Source organism: Calonectris borealis, unplaced genomic scaffold (genome assembly GCF_964195595.1).
Source record: "Calonectris borealis unplaced genomic scaffold, bCalBor7.hap1.2 HAP1_SCAFFOLD_179, whole genome shotgun sequence".
In the NCBI taxonomy this organism is placed as follows: Eukaryota; Metazoa; Chordata; class Aves; order Procellariiformes; family Procellariidae; genus Calonectris; species Calonectris borealis.
The window spans coordinates 1-23,136 of NW_027441564.1; the positions used below are offsets into that span (position 1 = coordinate 1).

Genomic DNA, 23,136 nt, shown 5'->3' on the forward strand with positions numbered 1-23,136 from the left:
AGGGCATTAATGAGTTTTGGGGAGGCTTAGTGACTTTTTGGGGGGCTTAATGGCATTTGGGGGGGCGTTAATGACTTTTGGGGGGGTCATTGATAACTTTGGGGGCCGTTAATGACTTTTGGAGGGGCGTTAATGACTTTTGGGGGGGTCATTAATGATTTTGGGAGGGCGTTAATGAGTTGGGAGGGGCATTAATGAGTTTTTGGGGAGGCTTAATGACTTTTTGGGGGCTTAATGGCATTTGGGGGGGCGTTAATGACGTTTGGGGGGGTTAATGAGTTTTGGGGGGCGTTAATGATTTAGGAGGCATTAATGGCTTTTGGGGGGTCTTTAATGGATGTTTTGGGGGGATTAATGATGTTTTGGGGGGTGTTAATGAGTTTTGGGGTGCTTAATGACTTTTTAGGGGGTTAACGAGTTTTTTGGGGGGGCTTCGTGAGTTTTGTGGGGGCATTAATGGACTTTTGGGGGGGATTAATGGCGTTTTGGGGGGGTTAATGACTTCGGGGGTGTTGATTAATGACTTTTGGGGGTGTTAATGGGTGGGGGGGTGTTAATGGGTGGGGGGGCTCCCCCCCGACCGTCCCCCCCCAGGTTACAGCTCGGTGGTGGCCGACAGCTCCTCGGAGCCGGGGCTGGGGGGGGGGGGGCGGCTCCCAGCCCCTCCCCAGCCAAACCCCTGGCCACAACCCCCCCAGCAGCGCCCCGTGAGTACCCCCGCGGGGGGGGGGCACCCCAAAACCCCCCGCTCCCCAAAACCCCCCCCCCCCGCACCCCAAACGCCCCCCCTGCTATGAGGGTGGCTCCTCCTGCTTACGGGGGGGACACTTAGGCCCCCCCCCCCCCCCTTAAATTTGTTGTTCTCCCCCCCAGGAAGGAGCCCAGCGGCCCCCCCGCCCCCCCAAATTCAGGGGGGGTGGTGGCGGGGGGGGGCAGCGCCAACCTCCTGGTCCCCTGACCTCCAACCCCCCCAGCTCCCCCACCCCCAGCTTCTCCGAGGCCAAACCGGGGCAGCCCCTCCTCAACGGGCCCCCCCAGTTCAGCTCCACCCCCGAGATGAAGGTGAGGAGGGGGGGGGGGGACCCCAAGCTTTTGGGGGGGGGGGGGGCGAGGTGGGGGGGGGGGGATTTTTAGCACCTGGGGGGGATTTTTTGACACCGGTGGGGAGGAGCCGGGTGGGTTTTGCTGTCTCCCGCCCCCGGTTTTACCCCCCCCACCCCATTTTTTGACCCCCCCCCTTCATTTTTTGACCCCCTACCCCGTTTTTTTGACCCCCCACCCCCTTTTTAACACCCCCCACCCCAATTTTGCCCCCCCCCAGGCGCCGGAGCCCCTCAGCAGCCTCAAGTCGATGGCGGAGCGGGGCGGCCATCAGCTCCGGCCTGGAGGACCCGGTGCCCACCCTGCACCTGGCCGAGAGGGGTGAGAGCCCCCCCGAAATCCCCCCAGGCCCCCCGAAATCCCCCCGACCCCCAAAAAAGCCTCCCCAGACCCCCCCAATCTCCCCAACCCCCCCATATCCTCCTCAAATCCCCCCCAAACCTTCTCAAACGTTTCCCAATTCCCCCCAAATCCTCCCCCAGCCCCCCCAAAAACTCCCTCAATCCCCCAGATCCCCCCAAATCCCCCCAATCACCCCCAAACCCCTCCAATCCCCCTCAATTCTCCCATATTCCCCCCCCAAACTCCTCCAATCCCCCCCAAATTCTCCCATACCCCCCCAAACGCCCTTAATCCCCCCAAATCCCCCCCATCACCTTTAATCACCCCCAACCCCTCCCATCTCCCCCCAGTTCTCCCATATCCCCCCCAAATTCTCCCATATCCCCCCCAAATCCTCCCCAAATCCTCCCAAACACCCTTAATTGCCGTCAACCCCCCCCAATCCCCCCCAAATTCTCCCATATCCCCCCCAAATCCTCCCCAAATCCTCCCAAACACCCTAATCGCCCTCAACCCCCCCCAATCCCCCCAAATTCTCCCATATCCCCCCAAATCCCCCCAAACACCCTTAATCGCCCTCAACCCCCCCCAATCCCCCCCAATTCTCCCATATTCCCCCCAAACTCCTCCAATCCCCCCCAAATTCTCCCATATCCCCCCCAAATCCCCCCAAACACCCTTAATCGCCCTCAACCCCCCCCAATCCCCCCCAAATTCTCCCATATCCCCCCCAAATCCCCCCAAACACCCTTAATCACCCCCAAACCCTTCCAATCCCCCCCAATTCTCCTATATTCCCCCCTAAACTCCTCCAATCCCCCCCAAATTCTCCCATATCCCCCCCAAACTCCTCCAATCCCCCCCAAATTCTCCCATATCCCCCCCAATCCCCCTTAGTCGCCCCCAAACCCCTCTAATCCCCCCAATCCCCCCCAATCTCCCCCCAAGCCCCCCCGATCTCCCCCCAAACCCCCCCCCGGGGCTGCCCCCGTCGCTAACCCCCCCTCTCTTCCCCCCCCCCCCCCCAGAGCTGCTGCTGGCGGGCGGGGCGCCCCCCCCCGCGGCGGGGCAGCCCCCCGGGGGGCTGGGGAGGTGAGCATCCCCCTCTCGCTGGGGGTCTGCCCCCTCGGCCCCCTGCCCCTGGCCAAGGAGCAGCTCTACCAGCAGGCGCTGCAGGAGCCGGCCTGGCACCACATGCCGCACCCCTCCGACTCCGAGCGCATCCGGTACGGGGGCGCCCCGAAATCTGGGGGGGCCTGGGGGGGTCCTGGGGGGTCCTGGGGGGGTCCTGGGGGGATTTGGGGGGGATTTGGGGGGTAGGGGGGGTTCAGGAACCAGCCTGGCACCACATGCCGCACCCCTCCGACTCCGAGCGCATCCGGTACGGGGGCGCCCCGAAATCTGGGGGTCCTGGGGGGCTCCTGGGGGGATTTGGGGGGGTCCTGGGGGGATTTGGGGGGATTTGGGGGGGTGGGGGGTCAGGAACCAGCCGGGCACCTCACGCCGCACCCCTCCCCTCCGACTCATTTTATTTTCCATAATTTTTTGGTTTTTCTCGGAATTTTTGTAAATTTTTGTGGATTCGACTTTGCTCCTTTCCTTGATTTGGGTTTTGGGGCTTTTTTAAGTTCATTTTTGGGGTTCATGGTTGAGTTTTGTTGCCAGTTTTTCGTTAGATCTTGGTTCGTTTCGTTTGCTGCTCATTTTTGTTAATTTTGGTGATTTTTTTGGTAAATTTTTGCTACTGAGGTGGGCGGGGGGATGGCAGGTTTGGGGGGAGCCGGAGTTGGTGGGGGGTTGGGGGGTTTTTTCGGTTTTTTTTTCGTTTTTTTTCGTTTTTTTTTTCGTTTTTTTTTTCGTTTTTTTTTTTCGTTTTTTTTTCGTTTTTTTTTCGTTTTTTTTTTCGTTTTTTTTTCTTTTTTTTTTCGTTTTTTTTTTTGTTTTTTTTTTCGTTTTTTCTTTCGGTTTTCTTTCGGTTTTCTTTCGGGTTTTTTTTCGGTTTTTTTTTCGTTTTTTTTTTGTTTTTTTTTCCTCTTCGTTCTTTTTTCCTTTCATTGTTTTTTTTCCTTTTAGTTGTTTTTTTTCCAGTCCCTCTCCCCCCCGGGTTTTTTTCTTTTTTTTTTTTCAGTTTTTTTTTCTTTTGGGGGGGGTGTTTCCTTTTTTTCTCTTTTTTTTTTTTTAATCGTTTCTCTTTTTCCCCATTGTTTTTCTTTCTTTTCCACGTTTTTCTTTTTTTTTCCCTTTTCTTTCTTTTTGTTGCGTTTCTGGGGCGTTGGAGGGGTTTTTGGGGGGCTCGGGGCGCTGGGGGCTGGCGGCCCCCCCTGACGCTCCCGGCCCCCCCGCAGGCAGTACCTGCCCCGCAACCCCTGCCCCACCCCCCCCTACCACCACCAGATGCCCCCCCCCCACTCCGACACCGTCGAGTTCTACCAGCGCCTCTCCACCGAGACCCTCTTCTTCATCTTCTACTACCTGGAGGTACCCCCGGGGCCCCCCAAAACCGCCGGGACCCCCCAACAGCCCCAGGGACCCCCAACACCCCCCGGGACCCCCCAACAGCCCCGGGGCCCCCCAACACCCCCCGGGACCCCCCCAACACCGCCGGGCCCCCCAACACCCCCTGGGGACCCCCCGGGGACCCCCCAACACCCCCAGGGACCCCCCAACACCCCCGGGGACACCCCAACACCCTCCGGGACCCCCCCCAAAACCTCCTGCGGACCACCCAACAGCCCCTGGGACCCCCCGGCACCCCCCAACACCTCCTGGGGACCCCCCCAACACCCCCGGGGCCCCCAAAAACCCCCCAGGGACCCTCCCCAAAACCCCCCGGGACCCCCCCCAAAATCCCCTCAAACACCCCCCCCCCCCCCCGGGTCTCCCCTCTCCCCCGCAACACTGGGCACCCCTATGGGTTTGGGGGCACGCCTATAGCTTTGGGGGGGGTTTGGGGGCACCCTGAGGGGGTTTGGGGGCGCCCTGAGGGGGTTTGGGGGTGCCCTGAGGGGTTTGGGGGTACCCTAAGGGGGTTTGGGGCGCCCTGAGGGGGTTTGGGGGCACCCTGAGGGGGTTTGGGGGCACCCTGAGGGGGTTTGGGGCGCCCTGAGGGGGTTTGGGGGTACCCTAAGGGGGTTTGGGGGTGCCCCCCCTCGGTTTTGGGGGTGCCCCCCCACTAAAAGGGGGGGTCGCAGGGCACCAAGGCGCAGTACCTGGCGGCGCTGGGCACCCCTATGGGTTTGGGGGCACCCCTATAGCTTTGGGGGGGTTTGGGGGCGCCCTGAGGGGGTTTGGGGGCGCCCTGAGGGGTTTGGGGGCACCCTGAGGGGGTTTGGGGGTGCCCCCCCTCGGTTTTGGGGTGCCCCCACTAACGGGGGGGTCGCAGGGCACCAAGGCGCAGTACCTGGCGGCGCTGGGCACCCCTATGGGTTTGGGGGGGGGTTTGAGGGCACCCCTATAGGTTTGGGGGCACCCTGCGGGGTTTGGGGGTGCCCCCCCTCGGTTTGGGGGTGCCCCCACTAAAAGAGGGGGTCACAGGGCACCAAGGCGCAGTACCTGGCAGCGCTGGGCACCCCTATGGGTTTGGGGGGGGTTTGGGGGCACCCCTATAGGTTTGGGGGCACCCTGCGGGGTTTGGGGGTGCCCCCCCTCGGTTTGGGGGTGCCCCCACTAACCGGGGGTCGCAGGGCACCAAGGCGCAGTACCTGGTGGTGCTGGGCACCCCTATGGGTTTGGGGGGGGTTGAGGGCACCCCTATAGGTTTGGGGGCACCCTGCGGGGTTTGGGGGCACCCTGCGGGGTTTGGGGGTGCCCCCCCCGGTTTGGGGGTGCCCCCCACTAACGGGGGTCGCAGGGCACCAAGGCGCAGTACCTGGCGGCCAAGGCGCTGAAGAAGCAGTCGTGGCGCTTCCACACCAAGTACATGATGTGGTTCCAGCGCCACGAGGAGCCCAAAACCATCACCGACGAGTTCGAGCAGGTGCGGGGGGACCCCAAAACCGCCCCCCCGTACCCCAAAACACCCCCCCGTACCCCAAAACCCCCCAAACCCCCCGCCCCGTACCCCAAACCCACCCATCTCAACACCTTCCCCGCCGCACCCCGGGGCGGGCGGGGGGGGGGGGCTTTGCGGGGGGCTTTTGGGGACCCCCCATTGGGTTTTTTTGGGGTGCGGGGGGGCTCCCCATTTACTGACCCCCCCTTTTTCTTTTAAATCAGGGTACTTATATCTATTTTGACTACGAAAAGTGGGGGCAGCGGAAAAAAGAGGGGTTCACCTTCGAGTACCGGTACCTGGAGGACCGCGACCTGCAGTGAGGGGGGGGGGGGCCCTTCCCATCCCCCCCCCCCCACCCCGGGGGGGGAGGGGCAGCAGCGTGGGGACCCCCCCACCCCCCTGCATGCCGCTGGGGGGGGTCAGAGCTCACGGCACCCCAAAACCCAGCAGTTTAACCCCAATTTTCACAGCCCCCCCCCCCCCCCATGTCACAGCTGGGCTGAGTGTTTTTTTGGGGGGGGTCCTGCCCTTCCCCCCCCCTTTTTTCACCTCGGGGGTGGGGGGGGGGGTCACGCAGTGGGGGGGAGGGGCAGATTTGGGGGGGGGTTGGCCCCCCCCCCGCCCCCCCCCTCGCGGTTTAAGGTATTTTTTCGTAAAACTATTTTCATTTTGGAAAATATTTATGAATAAATAGTTTTATATGGAGAGGGTCGTTTCGGGGGGGGGGGCACAAATTGGGGGGGCTCAGCCCCCCTATTTCCACCCCCCTCCCCATTTCACCCCCCCTCCCCATTTCACCCCCCTCCCCCATTTCACCTCCCCCATTTCACCCCCCCTCCCCCTTTTACTCCCCTCCCGCAGCGGGGGGGGGGGGGGGGGGCTTTGACCCCCCCCAACAGCATCACACCCCCCCCCAAATATTTTGGGGTGCTTCTCCCTGGGGCGGGGGGGGTCTCAGCGGCCCTGGGGGGGGTCCCGGCGGCTCTGGGGGGGCCCCCGCGCCCCCCGCGCCAGGTGGGGGTTGAACTGGGAGTTGTAGGGGCGCCCCCGCTCGTCGGGGGGGGGCGGGGGGGGCCCCCCCGCAGCCCCTCCAGCAGCGCCCGGCTGCGCGCAGCCTCCCCCGCCTCCCGCCGCAGCCGCTCCCGCCGCAGCTCCTCCAGCGACGGCCGCCTGGGGGGCGTTAATTAGCGGGGGGGGGTTAATTAACGGGGGGTTGATTAATTAATGGGGGGGTTGATTAATATGGGGGGGGTAATTGAAGCCCCACGGAGGGGGGGCCATGAAGCCGGGGGGGGTAGGGTGAGCTCTTACCCTGCGCCCCCTGCTTCAGGGCGGCTGGGGGGGGTGGTTAATTAACGTGGGGGTTAATTAATTAATGGAGGGACTAATTAACTAATGAGGAGGTTAATTAAAGCTCCATGGGGGGGATCATGAAGCCATGGGGGGGTAGAACGAGCTCTTACCCTGTGCCCTTCCGTTTTGGGGGTGGCCTGGGGGGGTTAATTAATTAATGGGGGGTAATTAACTAACGGGGGGGTTGATTAACTAATGGGGGGGTTGATTAACATGGGGGGGTTAATTAAAGCCCCATGGGAGGGGTCATGAAGTCCTGGGGGGGGTAGGGTGACCTCTTACCCTGTGCCCCCCTGCTTCGGGGGTGGCCTGGAGGGGTTAAATAATTAATGGAGAGATTAATTAATTAGTGGGGGAACTAATTAACTAATGAGGGGTTAATTAGAGCTCCATGGGGGGGTCATGAAGTCCTGGGGGGGTAGCGTGAGCTCTTACCCTGCGCCCCCCTGCTTTGGGGGTGGCGGGGGGGGTTAATTAATTAATGGAGGCACTAATTAACCAACGGGGGTTAATTAGAGCCCCACGGGGGGGTTATGAAGCCCTGGGGGGGGAGGACGAGCTCTTACCCTGCGCCCCCCCGCTTGGGGGGCGGCCGGGGGGGGGTCCTCCGGGGGGGGCTCTGTCGGTGCCGCCGCAGCCCCCGGCGGATGGCGAGGAGGGGTCGAGCGCCGGCGGGGGGGGCGGGGGGCCCCCCCAACTTCCGGGGTGCCCCCCCGGGGCGGGGGGGGCCGCTGGTACCAGGGGGGGCTGGTCTGGGCCTCGGCCGCGCTCTGCCCCAGGTAGGTCAGGACCCCCAGCGCCCGCTCCCGCCGCTCCTGGGGGGGGAGTTCGGGGTGGGGGGGGGCTGGGGGTCCCCCCAGACCCCCCCCATCCAAAACACCCCCCCCCTTCCCACCCCCCCTCTCGTTTTATCCCCCCCCCCCCCTTTTTATGTGTCCCCCCCCTCACCTGCTCCTGGCGCTTCTCCTCCTCGTGCTCCCGGTTGGGGGGGCCGGGACCCCCCGGGTTCTTCGGGGGGGGGGGAAAGGAGGGGGGGGGGCGAGGGGGGGGCCGGGGGCTGCTGCCCCCTCCCCCCCGCGCCTTCTTCCGCAGGAGGTGGGTGCGGGCCTGGGGGGGGGGGGGGGCTCAGGGACCCCATGGGTGCCCCCCCCACCGTATTTTGCCCCCCACCCCCCCAATCTGCCCCCCCCCGGGGTATTTGACCCCCCCCCACCCCCCCAATTTGCCCCCCCCCCGGGGTATTTGACCCCCCCCACCCCCCCAATCTGCCCCCCCCCCGGGGTATTTTACCCCCCCCCAATCTGCCCCCCCCGGGGTATTTAACCCCCCCAATTTGCCCCCCGGGGTATTTGACCCCCCAATCTCCCCCCCCGGGGTATTTTACCCACCCACACCCCCCCCCCCGCGCAGACGGCAATGGTTTGCTCCAAGCCCCGCCCCGCGCCCGAAGCCCCGCCCCGCGCCCGAAGCCCCGCCCAGTCAGCGCGCCGCGCATGCGCCGTTCCCCTTCCTCCCCCCCCCCCCCCCCCGCCGCTCGCCGCGCATGCGCCCTGCGCTCGCCTCCTGCTCGGCCCTCAACGCTCGGGCCTCCCGCTTCCGCCGTTCGGTCTCGGCCGCCGCCTCGTCCCGCCGCACCCGCGCCACGTTCTCCCGGTTCCGGACATGCCAGGATTTCTTCGGGAGGATGTTCATGGCCGACACCGCCGCCGCCGCCGCCGCCTCCGGGCCCCGCCTACCCGCCCCGCTCGCTCTCTGATTGGCCGAGCGCCTTCGCCCCGCCCCCTTTCCCCGGGCATGCCGGGAGTTGTAGTTTCCCGCCTTCCCGCGCACGCCGCTCCGCGGGGCATTGTGGGAGCGCCGCCATTTTGAGCGCTGAGGCGCGGATTCGAGGTGGGGGCTCGGCGGCTTCGGGGGGGGCCGGGAACGAACCGAGGGGCCCCCCCCAACCCGGCACGGCCCCCCCCGGCCCCCCGCGGCCTCCCCGGTGCGCCCCCGGCCCCGATTTCCCTCAGATTTCCCTCAGGTTTCCCTCAGGGCGCTGGGCCCGGCCAGCGGGGGGGGACCAGGTTCAAGGGGGGTGGTGGTGTCAGTTTGGGGGGTTTTGGGTCCATTTGAGGGGGTGCTGGGTCAGTTTGGGGGTGAGGGGTGGCTTTAGAGAGCGTGGGGGCGGGTTGAGGGGGTTCGGGGTCGGTTTTAGGGGGTTTGGGGCCAGTTCCGGGGGATTTAGGGTTCAGTTTTTGGGGGCGGGGGCTCCCGTTGGGGTCAGGGGCTCAGTTTTGGGGCGTCTTGGGTCGGTTTTAGGGAGTTGGGTCAGTTTTGGGGTCGGTTTTAGGGTGTTGTGGGTCAGTTCAAGGGGTTTAGGGTTCAGTTTTTGGGGGTGGGGGCTCACTTTGGGGCCGAGGGCTCAGTTTTGGGGCGTGTTCGGTTGGTTTTAGGGGGTTTAGGGTCAAGTTTAGGAGGTTTGGGGTCAGTTTTAGGGAGTTCGGGGTCGGTTTTGGGGAGTTCTGGGTCAGTTCCAGGGGGTTTAGGGTTCAGTTTTCGGGGGTGGGGGCTCACTTTGGGGTCACGGGCTCAGTTTTGGGGCATCTTGGCTCGGTTCTAGGGAGTTTTGGGTCAGATTTAAGGGGTTTAGGGTCGGCTTTAGGGGGTTTTGGGTCTGTTTTAGGGGGTTTGGGGCCAGTTTTAAGGGGTTTAGGGTTCAGTTTTTAGGGGTGGGGGCTCACTTTGGGGCCGAGGGCTCAGTTTTGGGGGGGTCTTGGGTCCATTGTAGGGGTATTTGGGTCAGTTTGGGGGCGAAGGGACGGTTTTGGGGAGCATTGGGTCTGTTTTAGCAGGTGTTGGTCCGTTTGGGGTGCAGGGTCGCTTTTGGGGAGTGTTGGGTTTGGTTTAGGGGGGTGTGGGTCAGTTTTAGGGGGGTTTGGGTCAGTTTGGGGGTGCTGGCTCAGTCCCAGGGCTGGGGGGTCACTTGGGGGGCCCCCACTTCCCCACCAACCCCCCCAGCAGCCTCCGGACCCCCCGGGGCGGTCCCCAAAAACCACCCAGCGCCACGGGGGGGGGGGGGGGGTCGCTCAAGAGCTTTATTGGTCCCAATTTTTTTGGGGGGGGGCCCATCCACTGGGACCCCCTGGGTGCTGCCCCCCCCCCGCACCCCAAAACCTCCCGGGACCCCCAACCCCCCCTAAAAAAGCCCCTGGGTGGTGCCTGCAGCCCCGCTGCCCCCCAACCCCCTCAATCCCTCCCCACCCCCCCCTGCACCCGGCTGCGGAGCCTGGGGGTGGGGGTGTCCCCCCCTTCCTGGATATTGGGGTACCCGGGGGTGGAGGGGTCCCCTTCTTCCTGCACATGGGGGTCTCCAGGGCTGGGGGTGCCCCCCCCCACCTGCGTATTGGGGTCCCCGGGGGTGGGGGTGCCCCCTTTTCCTGCACATGGGGGTCCCCGGGGCTGGGGGGGTGCCCCCTCTTCCTCACCTGGGGGTCCCCGGGGGTGGGGGTGCCCCCCCCCTCCCCCACATTGGGGTCCCCGGGGGTGGGGGTGCCCCCCCCTCCTGCCTATCGGGGTCCCCAGGGCCGGGGGGGGCGCTCGGCGCGGGGGTGCCCCCCCTCTGCCCCCCTCCCAGCCCGGGGCCGGGCGGCGGTGGCGAGGAGGAGGATGAGGAGGGGCAGGAGGTGGAGGCAGAAGTAGACGGAGGCCCAGTAGCGCAGGGTGGCCCCCGCCTCCAGCAGCACGAAGCCCATGCACAGGTAGTCGTAGGCTCGCATCTTCAGGAACCAGTGGGCCAGCGCCCCCCCCCGCGGGCCAGCCGGGGCCCCAGGGCCGCCTCGGCCGCCCCCTCGGCCGCCAGCCAGAGCGGCACGCTCAGGAAGCTCAGGTAGTAGCCGGGGTGCAGGCCGTGCCAGTAGGCCGAGGCCAGCATGGTGCAGGCGCTCCTGGGGGGAGGGGGGCGTTGGGGGGGCCCCCCGCACCCCAAAATCCCCAGACCCCCCCCAGCCCACCCCAAAATCCCCCCTAGGTTTGGGTTGGGGGGGGGGCACGGGGAGGTTGGGGGAGACCCCGAAATCCCCCGGCACCCCAAAATCCCCCCCCCCCGCACCCCCAGGCCCTCCCAGTGCTCCCCGTCCCCCTCCCAGTCCCTCCCAGTCCCCCCAATCCCCCCCCCCGTGCCCCCAATCCCCCTCTCAGTCCCCCTAGTCCCTCCCAGTGCCCCCCATCCCCCTCCCAGTCCCTCCCAGTCCCCCCCAATCCCCCCCCGTGCCCCCAATCCCCCCCAGTGCCTCTCAGTCCCCCCAATCCCCCCCCAGTGCCCCCAATCCCCCTCTCAGTCCCCCCAGTCCCTCCCAGTGCCCTCTATCCCCCTCCCAGTTCCTCCCAGTCTCCCCCAGTCCCCTCCCAGTGCCCCCTATCCCCCTCCCAGTCTCCCCCAGTCCCCTCCCAGTGCCCCAATCTCCCTCCCACTTCCCCCCAGCCCCTCCCAGTGCCTGTAATTCCCCCCAGTCCTCCCCAATCCCCGAGTGCTCCCAATCCCCTCCCAGTCCCCCCCAAGCACCCCCCAGTGCCCCCAATCCCCCTCCCAGTCCCCTCCAGTGCCCCCAATACCCCCCCCAGTCCCCACCAATCCCCCTCCCAGTCCCCCCCGGTCCCTCCCAGTGCCCCCAATCCCCCTCCCAGTCCCTCCCAGTCTCCCCCAGTCCCCTCCCAGTGCCCCCAATCCCCCTCCCAGTCCCCCCCGGTCCCCCCCCAGTGCCCCCAATCCCCCTCCCACTCCCCCCTCCCAGTCCCCCCGGTCCCTCCCAGTGCCCCCAATCCCCCTCCCAGTCCCCCCCGGTCCCTCCCAGTGCCCCAATCCCCTTCCTAGTCCCCCCAATCCCCCTCCCAGTCCCTCCCAGTCCCCCCCAGTCCCCCTCCCAGTCCCCCCGCTCCCTCCCAGTGCCCCCAGCGCCCCGTACCGCAGGGCGGGGGGCCAGCGGGGGGTGCGGCGGTGGACGTAGTGCGCCAGCCACCACTGCACCGTCATGTTCCAGCGCCGCATCCCCTCCCGGAAGCGGCGCCCGCGCTCGGTGCCCAGGGGGTCGACGGTGCGGATCGCCTCGAAGTCCCAGGGCCCCGCCGCCGCCTCCTCGCCCCTGCCCAGCGCGTCAGCCCCGCCCCCGCGGGAGCCCCGCCCCCGCAGGTGCCCCGCCCAACAGGAACCCCACCCCCCAGAAACCCCGCCCCATGGGTGCTCCACCCCACAGGAACCCCCACCCCCACAGAAACCCTCCCCCCCAGGTGCCCCGCCCCCCCAGGTGCCCCACCCCCACAGGAGCCCCACCCCCACAGGTGCCCCACCCCCCAGAAACCCCACCCCACGGGTCTCCCTGCCCCACAGGAGCCCCTATCCCCACAGGTTCCCCGCCCCACAGAAACCCCGCCCCCCCAGGTTCCCCCCCAACCCCGCCCCCCAGGTGCCCCCCCGAAAACCCCACCCCCCCAGGTGCCCCCCCTCGAAACCCTGCCCCCCCAGTCCCCCCCAAACCCCGCCCCCCAGGTGCCCCCCCAAACCCTGCCCCCCAGGTGCCCCCCCTCGAAACCCTGCCCCCCCAGTCCCCCCAACCCGCCCCCCCCCCCCCAAACCCCGCCCCCCAGTGCCCCCCCCAGTCCCCCCCAAACCCCGCCCCCCAGGTGCCCCCCCAAACCCCTGCCCCCCAGGTCCCCCCTCAAAACCCCGCCCCCCAGGTCTCCCCGCCCCCCAAACCCCACCCCCCAGTCCCCCCAACCCCGCCCCCAGTCCCCAGTCCCCCCCCAACCCCGCCCCCAGTCCCCAACCCCGCCCAACCCCGCCCCCAGTCCCCAACCCCGCCCCCAGTCCCCAACCCCGCCCCCAGTCCCCCAAAACCCCGCCCCCAGTCCCCCCCAAAACCCCGCCCCCCAGTCCCAAAACCCCGCCCCCAGTCCCCCAACCCCGCCCCCAGTCCCCCGCTCACCGGCGGGGGCGGGGGCAGGGCCGGGTGGGGCCGCAGCCGGGGCGGGGCCGGGCGGCGGGCGGGTACCCCCCGAAGGCGGCGGCCAGGCAGGCGGCCTCGGCGCAGAGCCAGCCCACGTAGAAGCGCATGCGGAAGGCCAGGAAGACGGGGGCCATGTAGAAGAGGCGGAAGGGCAGGGGCCGCGCCCCGAAGCGGGGGTCCCGCACCCCCCCCAGCGGGAAGAGCCGCGCCGCCGCCTCCCCCAGCGCCCCCAGCGCCGGCGCCCAGCGCAGCCGCCGCAGCACCCGGCCCCAGCGGGCGGCCGCCAGCGGGCCCCGCACCCAGTCCCGGTGGGTGCCGAAGCGGTAGAAGGGGCCTGTGGGGAGAGGGGGCGGTGACCCGCGGGGCCGGAGGGACCCGGAGGGACCCATGGGGACCCATGGGGACCCATAGGGACCCTAGAGATCCATAGGGACCCGGAGGGACCCATGGGGACCCATAGGGAGCCCATAGAGATCCATAGGGACCCATAGGGACCCATAGGGACCCATAGAGATCCCTAGGGACCCTTAGAGATCCATAGGGACCCTTAGAGATCCATAGGGACCCATAGGGAGCCCATAGGGACTCCATAGGGACCCATAGGGAACCCATAGAGATCCATAGGGACCCTTAGAGACCCATAGGGACCCATAAGGAACCCATAGAGATCCATAGGGACCCTTAGAGACCCATAGAGATCCATAGGGACCCTTAGAGACCCATAGGGACCCATAGAGATCCCTAGGGACCCTTAGAGACCCCTAGGGACCCATAGAGACCCATGGGGACTCCATAGGGAGCCCATAGAGATCCATAGGGACCCTTAGAGACCCATAGGGACCCATAGGGACCCATGGGGACTCCATAGGGAGCCCATAGAGATCCATAGGGACCCTTAGAGACCCATAGGGACCCATAGAGATCCATAGGGACCCTTAGAGACCCATAGGGACCCATAGGGAGCCCATAGAGATCCATAGGGACCCTTAGAGACCCATAGGGACCCATGGGGACCCATGGGGACCCATGGGGACTCCATAGGGAGCCCATAGAGATCCATAGGGACCCTTAGAGACCCATAGGGACCCATAGGGACCCATGGGGACTCCATAGGGAGCCCATAGAGATCCATAGGGACCCTTAGAGACCCATAGGGACCCATAGAGATCCATAGGGACCCATAGGGACCCATAGGGACTCCATAGGGACCCATAGGGAACCCATAGAGATCCATAGGGACCCTTAGAGACCCATAGGGACCCACAGAGACCCATGGGGACCCATGGGGACCCATAGGGACTCCATAGGGAGCCCATAGAGATCCATAGGGACCCTTAGAGACCCATAGGGACCCATAGGGACCCATGGGGACTCCATAGGGAGCCCATAGAGATCCATAGGGACCCTTAGAGACCCATAGGGACCCATAGAGATCCATAGGGACCCTTAGAGACCCATAGGGACCCATAGGGACCCATGGGACTCCATAGGGAGCCCATAGAGATCCATAGGGACCCTTAGAGACCCATAGGGACCCATAGAGATCCACAGGGACCCTTAGAGACCCATAGGGACCCGTAGGGACCCTTAGAGACCCATAGGGAACCCATAGGGACCCCATAGGGACCCTATAGGGACCTGTAGGGGCCATAGGGACCCATAGGGATCCATAGGGACCTATAGGGACCCATAGGGACCCCATAGGGACCTATAGGGACCCATAGGGGCCATAGGGACCCATAGAGACGCCATAGGGACCCCATAGGGACCATAGAGATCCATAGGGACCCCATAGGGACCCCATAGAGATACATAGGGACCCACTGGGACCCCATAGGGACCCACAGAGACCCCATAACGACCCATAGGAGCCATAGGGACCATAGAGATCCATAGGGACCCATAGCGACCCGTACAGTTCCATAGGGACCCATAGAGACCCATTAGGGAGCCATAGGGATCCATAGAGATCCATAGGAGACCCATGGGAGACCCATGGGGACCCATAGAGACCCCAAAGAGACCCCATAGAGATCCATAGGGACCCATAGGCACCCCATAGGGATCTATAGGCACCCATAGGGACCATGGAGATCCATAGGGGCCGTAGAGATCCATAGAGATACATAGGGACCCCATAGGGACCCATAAGGACCCCATAGAGACCTATAAAAATCTATAGAACCCATAGGGACCATAGGGACCCATAGAGACCTCAAAGAGACCTATAGAGATCCATAGGGATCCATAAGGACCCCATAGGGACCATAGAGATCCATAGGGACCCCATAGGGACCCCATAGAGATACATAGGGACCCCATAGGGACCCATACCAATCCATAGGGACCATAGAGACCCTATAGAGACCTATAGAGATTTATAGGGACCCATAGGGACCGTAGGGGACCCATAGGGACCCCATAGAGACCTATAGAGATCCATAGGGACCCATAGAGACCCCATAGGGACCATAGAGATCCATAGGGACCCATAGGGACCCCATAGAGATACATAGGGACCCACTGGGACCCCATAGGGACCCACAGAGACCCCATAACGACCCATAGGAGCCATAGGGACCATAGAGATCCATAGGGACCCATAGCGACCCGTACAGTTCCATAGGGACCCATAGAGACCCATTAGGGAGCCATAGGGATCCATAGAGATCCATAGGAGACCCATGGGAGACCCATGGGGACCCATAGAGACCCCATAGAGATCCATAGGGATCTATAGGGACTCATAGGGACCCATAGAGATCCATAGGGGCCCCATAGAGACCCCATAGGGACCCATACTGACCCATAGGGACCCATAGAGACCATAGGGGACCCATAGAGACCCACGGGGACCCATAGGGACCCCCCCGAGACCCATGGAGACCCCATAGGGACCCATAGCAACCCATAGAGACCCTATAGGGCCCCATAGTGACCCATAGGGACCCATAGGACCACATAGGGACTCCATAGGGACCCATAGGGACCCCGTAGGGGACCCATATGGACTCCATAGGGCTCCATAAGGCCCCATAGGGACCCCATAGGGGACCCATACGGACTCCATAGGGACCCCATAGGGGACCCATACGGACTCCATAGGGCCCCACAGGGACTCCATAGGACCCCATAGGGGACCCATACGGACTCCATAGGGACCCATAAGGCCCCATAGGGACCCCATAGGGGACCCATACGGACTCCATAGGGACCCCATAGGGGACCCATACGGACTCCATAGGGCCCCACAGGGACTCCATAGGACCCCATAGGGGACCCATACGGACTCCATAGGGACCCATAAGGCCCCATAGGGACCCCATAGGGGACCCATACGGACTCCATAGGGACCCATAGGGACTGCATAGGGGACCCATATGGCCCCATAGGGACCCCATAGGGGACCCATATGGACTCCATAGGGACCCATAGGGACCCCATAGGGGACCCATACGGCCCCATAGGGACCCCATAGGGGACCCATACAGACTCCATAGGGACCCATAGGAGACCCATACGGACCCATAGGGCCCCGCAGCGCCCCCGGCCCCGCCTCACCCGTCAGCAGCCCCAGGTAGCAGTAGCTGTAGCAGAGGATTTCGACCAATCCCGGGCAGCTCTGGAGGCAGCCAATCAGGTCCTCCGCCTCCTCTGACGGCGCCTTCTCCTGCCCCGCCTCCCGCAGCTCCTGCACGTCACTGGCCAGGCTCACCATCTGGGGGGGCGGGGCCGTGTAGGTGAGGCTCCTCCCCCTTGTGACCACACCCTCACCCCACCCCAAACTGCCCCACCCACCTTGAGCCTGACCACGCCCCCTTTGGGACCTTAGCACCGCCTGTTGCCGCCCCCCCAGCCTGCAGGGGGGCTTTAACTCCGCCTCTTTCCTATAGCTCCACCCCTGGCCACGCCCCCAGGACCATGCCCCGCCCCCTCAAGCTCTAGCGCCCCCTGTCGTCCCCCCCCAGCCTGCGAGGGGCTTTTAACTCCGCCTCTTCCTCATAGCTCCACCCCCGACCACGCCCCTAGAAACATGCCCCCGCCCCTCAGCAGCTTTAACTCCGCCTCTTCGCCATAGCTCCACCCCTGGCCACGCCCCCAGGACCATGCCCCGCCCCCTCATGCTCTAGCGCCCCCTGTCGTCCCCCCCCAGCCTGTGAGGGGCTTTAACTCCGCCTCTTCCTCATAGCTCCACCCCCGACCACGCCCCTCAGCAGCTTTAACTCCGCCTCTTCCCTATAGCTCCACCCCTGGCCACGCCCCCAGGACCATGCCCCGCCCCCTCAAGCTCTAGCGCCCCCTGTCGTCCCCCCCCAGCCTGCGAGGGGCTTTAACTCCGCCTCTTCCTCATAGCTCCACCCCCGACCACGCCCCTAGAAACATGCCCCCGCCCCTCAGCAGCTTTAACTCCGCCTCTTCACCATAGCTCCACCTCCGACCACGCCCCCAGGGCCATGCCCCGCCCCCTTTGATACTCTAGCGCCCCCTGTTGCCCCTCCAGCCCCCTCCCCCCCCCCAGCCCCCTCCCTGCCCTGATTCCCCCCTGGGACCCCCCCCAGGGACCCTCCCAGCCCCCTGCCCCCACCCTGAGCCCCCCCTGGGACCCCCCACCCTGAGGCCCCCCCCCGGGACCCCTCCCCCAGCACCTGAGGGTAAGCAGGAGCTGGAGGGCGTTGGCGTAGGGGGGGGGCTCGGGCAGCCCCAGACCCACAAGGTCCGGAAGAAGAGGAGGTACCCGAAGGTCCAGGCCAGGGAGGCCCCCCCGCAGTGCCTGGGGGGTCCCACAATGCACTGGGGCTGCCCCCAGACCCCCCCCGCAGTGCCTGGGGGGTCCCACAATGCACCGGGGCTGCCCCCAGACCCCCCCCTTCCCACAGTCCTTTGCACCTCTTCCTTCCGGCCCCCCCTAATTAGCCCGTGGTGCAATAACGATCTCGTCTGGCTTGATGAGCCCGACACCCATGGCCCTGGGACCCCCCCACCCATGGACCCAGGGATCTGGGGACACCCCCCCCCCATGGACCCGGGACCCCCACCCATGGACCTGGGACCCCTACCCATGGACCCAGGCATCTGGGGACCCCCCCCATGACCCTGGGACCCCCACCCATGGACCTGGGACCCCCATCCATGGACCCAGGCATCTGGGGGTGCCCGCCATGGCCCTGGGACCCCCCCCATGTGCCCAGGACCCCCCCCCCATGGCCCTGGGACCCCCCCCCATGTGCCCAGGACCCCCACCCGTTGACCCAGGCATCTGGGTCCCCCCCCCATGACCCTGGGACCCCCCCCCATGCGCCCAGGACCCCCCCCATGGCCCTGGGACCCCCCCCATGCGCCCAGGACCCCCCCCATGGCCCTGGGACCCCCCCCCCATGTGCCCAGGACCCCCCCGTGGCCCTGGGACCCCCCCACGCGCCCAGGACCCCCCCGTGGCCCTGGGACCCCCCCACGCGCCCAGGACCCCCCACCTGGGCAGGAGGTGCAGCAGCACCCAGGTCCCCAGGGTGGTGACCAGCGAGTGCAGCGCGTGGGGGCCGCAGGTCAGCAGGGCCAGCCCCACCCCCACCGCCGCCCCCCGAACTGCCGGGCCCGCGGGCCTGGGGGGAGGGGGGGGGTCAGCCCCGCCCCCCCGGGAGCTGCCCCCAGGACCCCCCAAACCCCCCTGGGACCCCCCCAGACACCCCCAACCCCTCTGCCCCCCCCTCAGACCCCCCTGGGTCCCTCTGGGACCCCCCCTGGAGCACCCAGGCCCCCCTAAACTCCTCCGGGACCCCCCAGACCCCTCTGGGATCCCCCCAGGGCCCCCCTGGACCCCCCCAGGGCCCCCCAGATGCTCTCTGGATCCCCCCAGGTCCCCCCAAACCCCCCTGGATTCCCCCAGCCCCCCCCCAGATCCCCCCAGCCCCCCCCCCCAACCTCCCTGGATCCCTCCATGCCCCCCCCGACCCCCCTGGGATCCCCCCAGGACCCCCCCAGACCTCCCTGAACCCCCCAGGCCCCCCTGGATCCCCGCTGGACCCCCCCAGACCCATCTGGGACCCCTCTGAACCCCCCCCAGACCCCCCCAACCCTCCCGGATCCCTAAAGGAGCCCCCCAGACCCCCCTGAACCCCTCCAGGCCCCCCTGGATCCCCCCAGGACCCCCCCAGACCCATCTGGGACCCCCCTGGACCCCCCCAAGCCCCCCCCCAACCCTCCCGGATCCCTCCAGCAGCCCCCCAGACCCCCCCAGACCCCCCCAGATCCCTCCAGCCCCCCCCCCGGGCCCCCCTCGGGCCCCCCCCGGGCCCTCTCACCCCGGCCCTTGAAGGCGAAGCCCAGCGGGATGGAGCAGAGCAGCACGGCCAGGTAGGTGCCCTCCTCGGGGGTCATGGCGGGGCGGGGGGGCCCGGCCGCGCTGCCGGGGCTGCCGCGGGGGTGGCGGCGGCGGGGGGGCGGAGCCCGCTCTTGGGCCCGCCCCGGTGTGGGCGGAGCCACACCCACACCCCACCCCCGGGGGGGCGGGACCAGCCCGTGCTCGCAGCCGCGCGGCCATGGGGGACCCCGAGGTACCGGGGAGGGGGGGGGGGTTAAAAGGGGTCCACGCCTTTAAGGGCGGGGGGGCTGCAATGGCGGGGCTTGAAGGAGGTGCAGGCCCCTTTAAGAAGGGGGGGGCGTTTAAAAGGGACCGGGGGGCGCTTTAAAGGGACCGGGGGCCTGTAAAAGGGACCGGGGGCGCTTAAAGGGGACCGGGGGGGCATCTAAAAGGGACCGGGGGGGCGTTTAAAAGGGACCGGGGGGCGTTTAAAAGGGACCGGGGGGCGTGTAAAAGGGACCGGGGGCGCTTAAAGGGGACTGGGGGCGTCTAAAAGGGACCGGGGGGCGTTTAAAAGTGACCGGGGGGCGTGTAAAAGGGACCGGAGGCGCTTAAAGGGGACTGGGGGCGTCTGAAAGGGACCGGGGGGGGCGTTTAAAAGGGACCGGGGGCGCTTAAAGGGGACCGGGGGGCGTTTAAAAGGGACCGGGGGACGTTTAAAGGGGACCGGGGGGCGTGTGAAAGGGACCGGGAACACTTAAGGGGGCCCGGGGGCGCTTAAAAGGGACCGGGGTGGCCCGTTAAAAGGGGCGGGTGGGGTCGCCGAGCGCCGGCCCCTCCGAGGTGGGTCCCACCGCGGCGGCGCCCCTTTAAGCGGGCGCCAGGCGGGAGCCTGAGGGTGGGCGGGGCTTTCCCGGCATCCCTCGCGGCGCCGCTGCCGCCATTTCCCGGCGGCCCCCGGGCTGGGGGGGGGGGGGGAGGAGGAAGGGGAAGAAAATGGCGGCGGGGCCGGGGGGGGCTCCCGGCGGGTCCTGAGGCCCCCGCGCCCCCCCCCAGCGCCCCCCGGGGCCGCCCCCCGCCCTCCGGCTGTGGCTGCAGCGGGGCCGGGTGCTGGTGTGGGGGGCGGCGGCGGCGCGGGCGCTGCGGGAGCGGTACCGGGTCTCGGGGGGTGTTGGTGGGGGCTCCCCCCCGGCGGGGCCGCGGTCCCCGCCTGCCGCTCCAGCTGCTGCCCGAGGAGGCCCGGCTGCTGGCCGAGAGCGGGGCCGCCCTGCTGCTGACCCCCCCGGAGCCCGGCGGGGGGGCGCCCCCGGTAAGGGGCCGGGGGGGGGGGGCGGTTATGGGGCAGGGGGGGTGTACGGGGGGGAGATGGGGGGGCTGTGGGGCGGCTGTGGGGCACTTATGGGGCTGATGAGGTGGAAGGGGGGAGATGGGGGGTTATGGGGCAGCTGTGGGGCAGGGGAGGCAATGGGGGGCTGGGGGTTGTAAGGGGGGAGATGGGGGGGCTGTGGGGCGGCTGTGGGGCAGGGGCGGTATAAGGGGGGGAGGTGGAGCAGTTATGGGGCAGCTGTGGGGCAGGGGGAGTATAAGGGGGGGGCTATGGGGCAGCTATGGGGCACTTATGGGGCACTTATGGGGCTGATGAGGTGGAAGGGGGGAGATGGGGGGGCTGTGGGGCGGCTGTGGGGCAGGAGAGGCAATGGGGGGCTGGGGGTTGTAAGGGGGGGAAATGGGGGGGCTGAGGGGGTCTAATGGGGGGACATGGGGGGCCGTGTGGGGCAGCGCCGTGGGGCAGCCGCTGACCCCCCCCTCTTTGCCCCCCCCAGGCGCTGGCGGCCGCTGACGCCGCGGCCGAGCTGGAGCTGCCCCCGCCCCCCAGCAGCAGCCCCGCAGGTGGGGGGTGCCCCACGGATTGGGGGGGGGCGGTGGGGGGAGCCGTGGGGCAGGTTTGGGGCACCCACGGGTGCCGTGGGGCAGCATTAGGGGTGCTGGGGGGGGGGTTAGAAACCGGGGTGCAGTGGGGCGATGCTGGGGGGCGGGGGGGGTGCTCGTGGGTGCTGTGGGGCAGGAGTTGGGGGGCGTCCTCCCATGGGGCGCCCCACACTGACCCCCCCTCCCCCCCCCCAGACCGGCTGGTGCAGCTCCCCACGGCCCGGGAGGGGCCCCCACCCCCTGCCCCCCATCCCCCCCCCGACCTGGCCCGCCCCTCCCCCCACTGGCCCCACGGCGGCCGCCCCCACCACGAGCGGCGCTACCGGGTGTACCGGGACCTGTGGGGGAGGGGCCTGCACCTCACCGCGGGGGGCAAGTTCGGGGGCGACTTCCTGGTGTACCCTGGTGAGTGGGGGAGGGGGCCTGGAGGGGGGAGGGGCTGTGGGGCAGGGGGGGGTGGTTTTTGGGGGGCAGCCATGGGGCACCCTGGCCCCTCAATGGGGCAGTTGTGGGGCAGGGGGGATGGGGATGGGGGTGGGCACTGGGCGGAGGGGGGCGGGGCAGGGGGAGGTCATGGGGGCGGGGTTGTCGTGTAGATATGGGGCAGCCCCACTGCTATGGGGCAGGCGGAGATGGGGGGGTTGTTGAGGGGGGGTCTGTGGGGCAGCGATGGGGCAGGGGGGGAAGATGGGGGTGGTTGTTGGGGGGCTATGGGGCAGGGGTTGTTGGGGTCTGTGGGGCAGCTATGGGGCAGCCCCACTTCTATGGGGCAGCCCCACTTCTATGGGGCAGCTATGGGGCGGGGGGGTTGTTGAGGATCTGTGGGGCGGAGGCAGATGACGGTGGGTTGGGGGGGGGTCTGTGGGGCAGCCATGGGTCTGACCCCCCCATCCCCCCCCCCCCAGGCCCCCCTGAGCGGTTCCACGCGGCGGGCGTGGCCCTGTGCCCCCCGCCCGGGGCGGGGCTGGCGCTGGGGGGCCTGGTGGCCGCCGCCCGCCTGGGCACCCACGTCCGCAAGACGCTGCTGCTCTGCGCCGCGCCCGCGGGCGGGGCCCCCGCCTACACCTCCCTGCAGTGGCGCGGCGACCTCTGACCCCCCCCCCCACGGAGCACCCCCACGCGCCGGGTTTTGTAATAAAACTTTTATTATGTAAATCGTGAAGTTTGATGGGGGCGGGGCTGCCCCGCCCCCCAACCTGGGGGGCTGCCCCCTTACTTGGGGGGCACATCACCCCCTGACTTGGGGGGCTGCCCCCTTACTTGGGGGTCACATCACCCCCTGACTTGGGGGGCTGCCCCCTTAACTTGGGGGGCACATCACCCCCTGACTTGGGGGGCTGCCCCCTTAACTTGGGGGGCACATCACCCCCTGACTTGGGGGTCACACCAGCCCTTAACTCGGGGGGGTTCTATCTTGGGGTACCCCCTTACTTGGGGGTCACATTCATGGAGTTGGGGGCTGCCCCCTAAGTTGGGGGGCCACTTCCGAACTTGGGGGTCACCCCCTGACTGGGGGGGACAAGTCCCGCAGTGCGGGGGGGGGGGGGGGTCACAGGGCCCCCTTACTTGGGGGTCTCACTATGCCTTAACTTTGGGGGTGCCCCCTAACTGGGGGAGGTGCAGGGAGGTGCAGGGCTCTTACTTGAGGGGCACCCCCTAAGTGGGTGGGACTTGGAGTGGGGTCACCCCCCCCCAACTTGGGGGTCACTCTAACGGGCTGGGATCACACTGCTCCCCCCCTTGGGGGGTCACCCCCTCACTTGGGGCTCCCCCTGTAACTTGGGGTCCCCCCCTCACGTGGGGGTCGCCCCCTCACTTGGGGGTCACCCCCCGACCTTGGGTGCCCCCCTCTGCCCCAACATGGGGGTCACTCCCTGCCCTGGGGGTCTCCCTGCCCCCCCAACTTGGGGGTCACCCCCTGACTTAGGGGTCCCCCTAACTTGGGGGTCACTGACTTGGGGTCCCCCCCGACTTGGGGGGTCCCCCTCCTCCCTCACTTGGGGGTCCCCCTCCCCCCCTCACTTGGGGGTCACCCCCGATTTGGGGGCCCCCCCCCCCCTCACTTGGGGGTCACCCCCGACTTGGGGTCCCCCTCCCCCCCACCCGGGGTCCCCCTCGATTTGGGGGCCCCCCCGACT

The 23,136-nt window shown here is 67.2% G+C and overlaps 5 protein-coding genes across 5 annotated transcripts in view; 2 read left to right on the forward strand and 3 right to left on the reverse strand.

The window, feature by feature from the left end:
* Positions 1 to 594: 594 nt before the first annotated feature.
* CNOT3 (CCR4-NOT transcription complex subunit 3) lies at positions 595 to 6,142 on the forward strand (the record flags this gene model as incomplete). Its single annotated transcript, XM_075139362.1, is given in 9 exon segments — positions 595 to 707; positions 874 to 1,062; positions 1,322 to 1,363; positions 1,365 to 1,422; positions 2,472 to 2,528; positions 2,531 to 2,669; positions 3,789 to 3,921; positions 5,294 to 5,419; positions 5,659 to 6,142. Coding segments are annotated over 9 exon segments (956 nt in total), but the record flags the coding sequence as incomplete, so codon positions are not given.
* Positions 6,143 to 6,353: 211 nt separating this feature from the next.
* On the reverse strand, positions 6,354 to 8,583 carry LENG1 (leukocyte receptor cluster member 1). The gene is made up of 4 exons (XM_075139368.1): positions 8,351 to 8,583; positions 7,739 to 7,897; positions 7,357 to 7,605; positions 6,354 to 6,607 (listed from the first exon to the last, which is right to left on the reverse strand). The coding sequence occupies exons 1-4, from the start codon at positions 8,480 to 8,482 to the stop codon at positions 6,392 to 6,394; spliced, it is 756 nt and encodes a 251-aa protein (XP_074995469.1). The 5' UTR covers positions 8,483 to 8,583; the 3' UTR covers positions 6,354 to 6,391.
* A 1,412-nt stretch (positions 8,584 to 9,995) lies between these two features.
* The window catches only part of LOC142077218 (membrane-bound acylglycerophosphatidylinositol O-acyltransferase MBOAT7-like), a 44,246-nt gene continuing 31,105 nt past the window's right edge, over positions 9,996 to 23,136 (reverse strand). The window contains 5 exon segments of the mRNA XM_075139365.1: positions 9,996 to 10,565; positions 10,568 to 10,716; positions 11,734 to 11,910; positions 12,751 to 13,105; positions 16,333 to 16,489. Coding sequence (XP_074995466.1) covers positions 10,339 to 10,565; positions 10,568 to 10,716; positions 11,734 to 11,910; positions 12,751 to 13,105; positions 16,333 to 16,489 — 1,065 coding nt within the window. The 3' untranslated portion in view covers positions 9,996 to 10,338.
* Positions 17,102 to 19,199, reverse strand: LOC142077213 (membrane-bound acylglycerophosphatidylinositol O-acyltransferase MBOAT7-like). The gene is given in 6 exon segments (XM_075139360.1): positions 17,102 to 17,144; positions 17,418 to 17,472; positions 17,475 to 17,542; positions 18,243 to 18,348; positions 18,351 to 18,371; positions 19,071 to 19,199. Coding segments are annotated over 6 exon segments (369 nt in total). The 5' UTR covers positions 19,147 to 19,199.
* TSEN34 (tRNA splicing endonuclease subunit 34) lies at positions 19,276 to 22,153 on the forward strand. Its single transcript, XM_075139366.1, has 4 exons — positions 19,276 to 19,322; positions 20,893 to 20,959; positions 21,194 to 21,403; positions 21,904 to 22,153. The coding sequence occupies exons 1-4, from the start codon at positions 19,308 to 19,310 to the stop codon at positions 22,089 to 22,091; spliced, it is 480 nt and encodes a 159-aa protein (XP_074995467.1). The 5' UTR covers positions 19,276 to 19,307; the 3' UTR covers positions 22,092 to 22,153.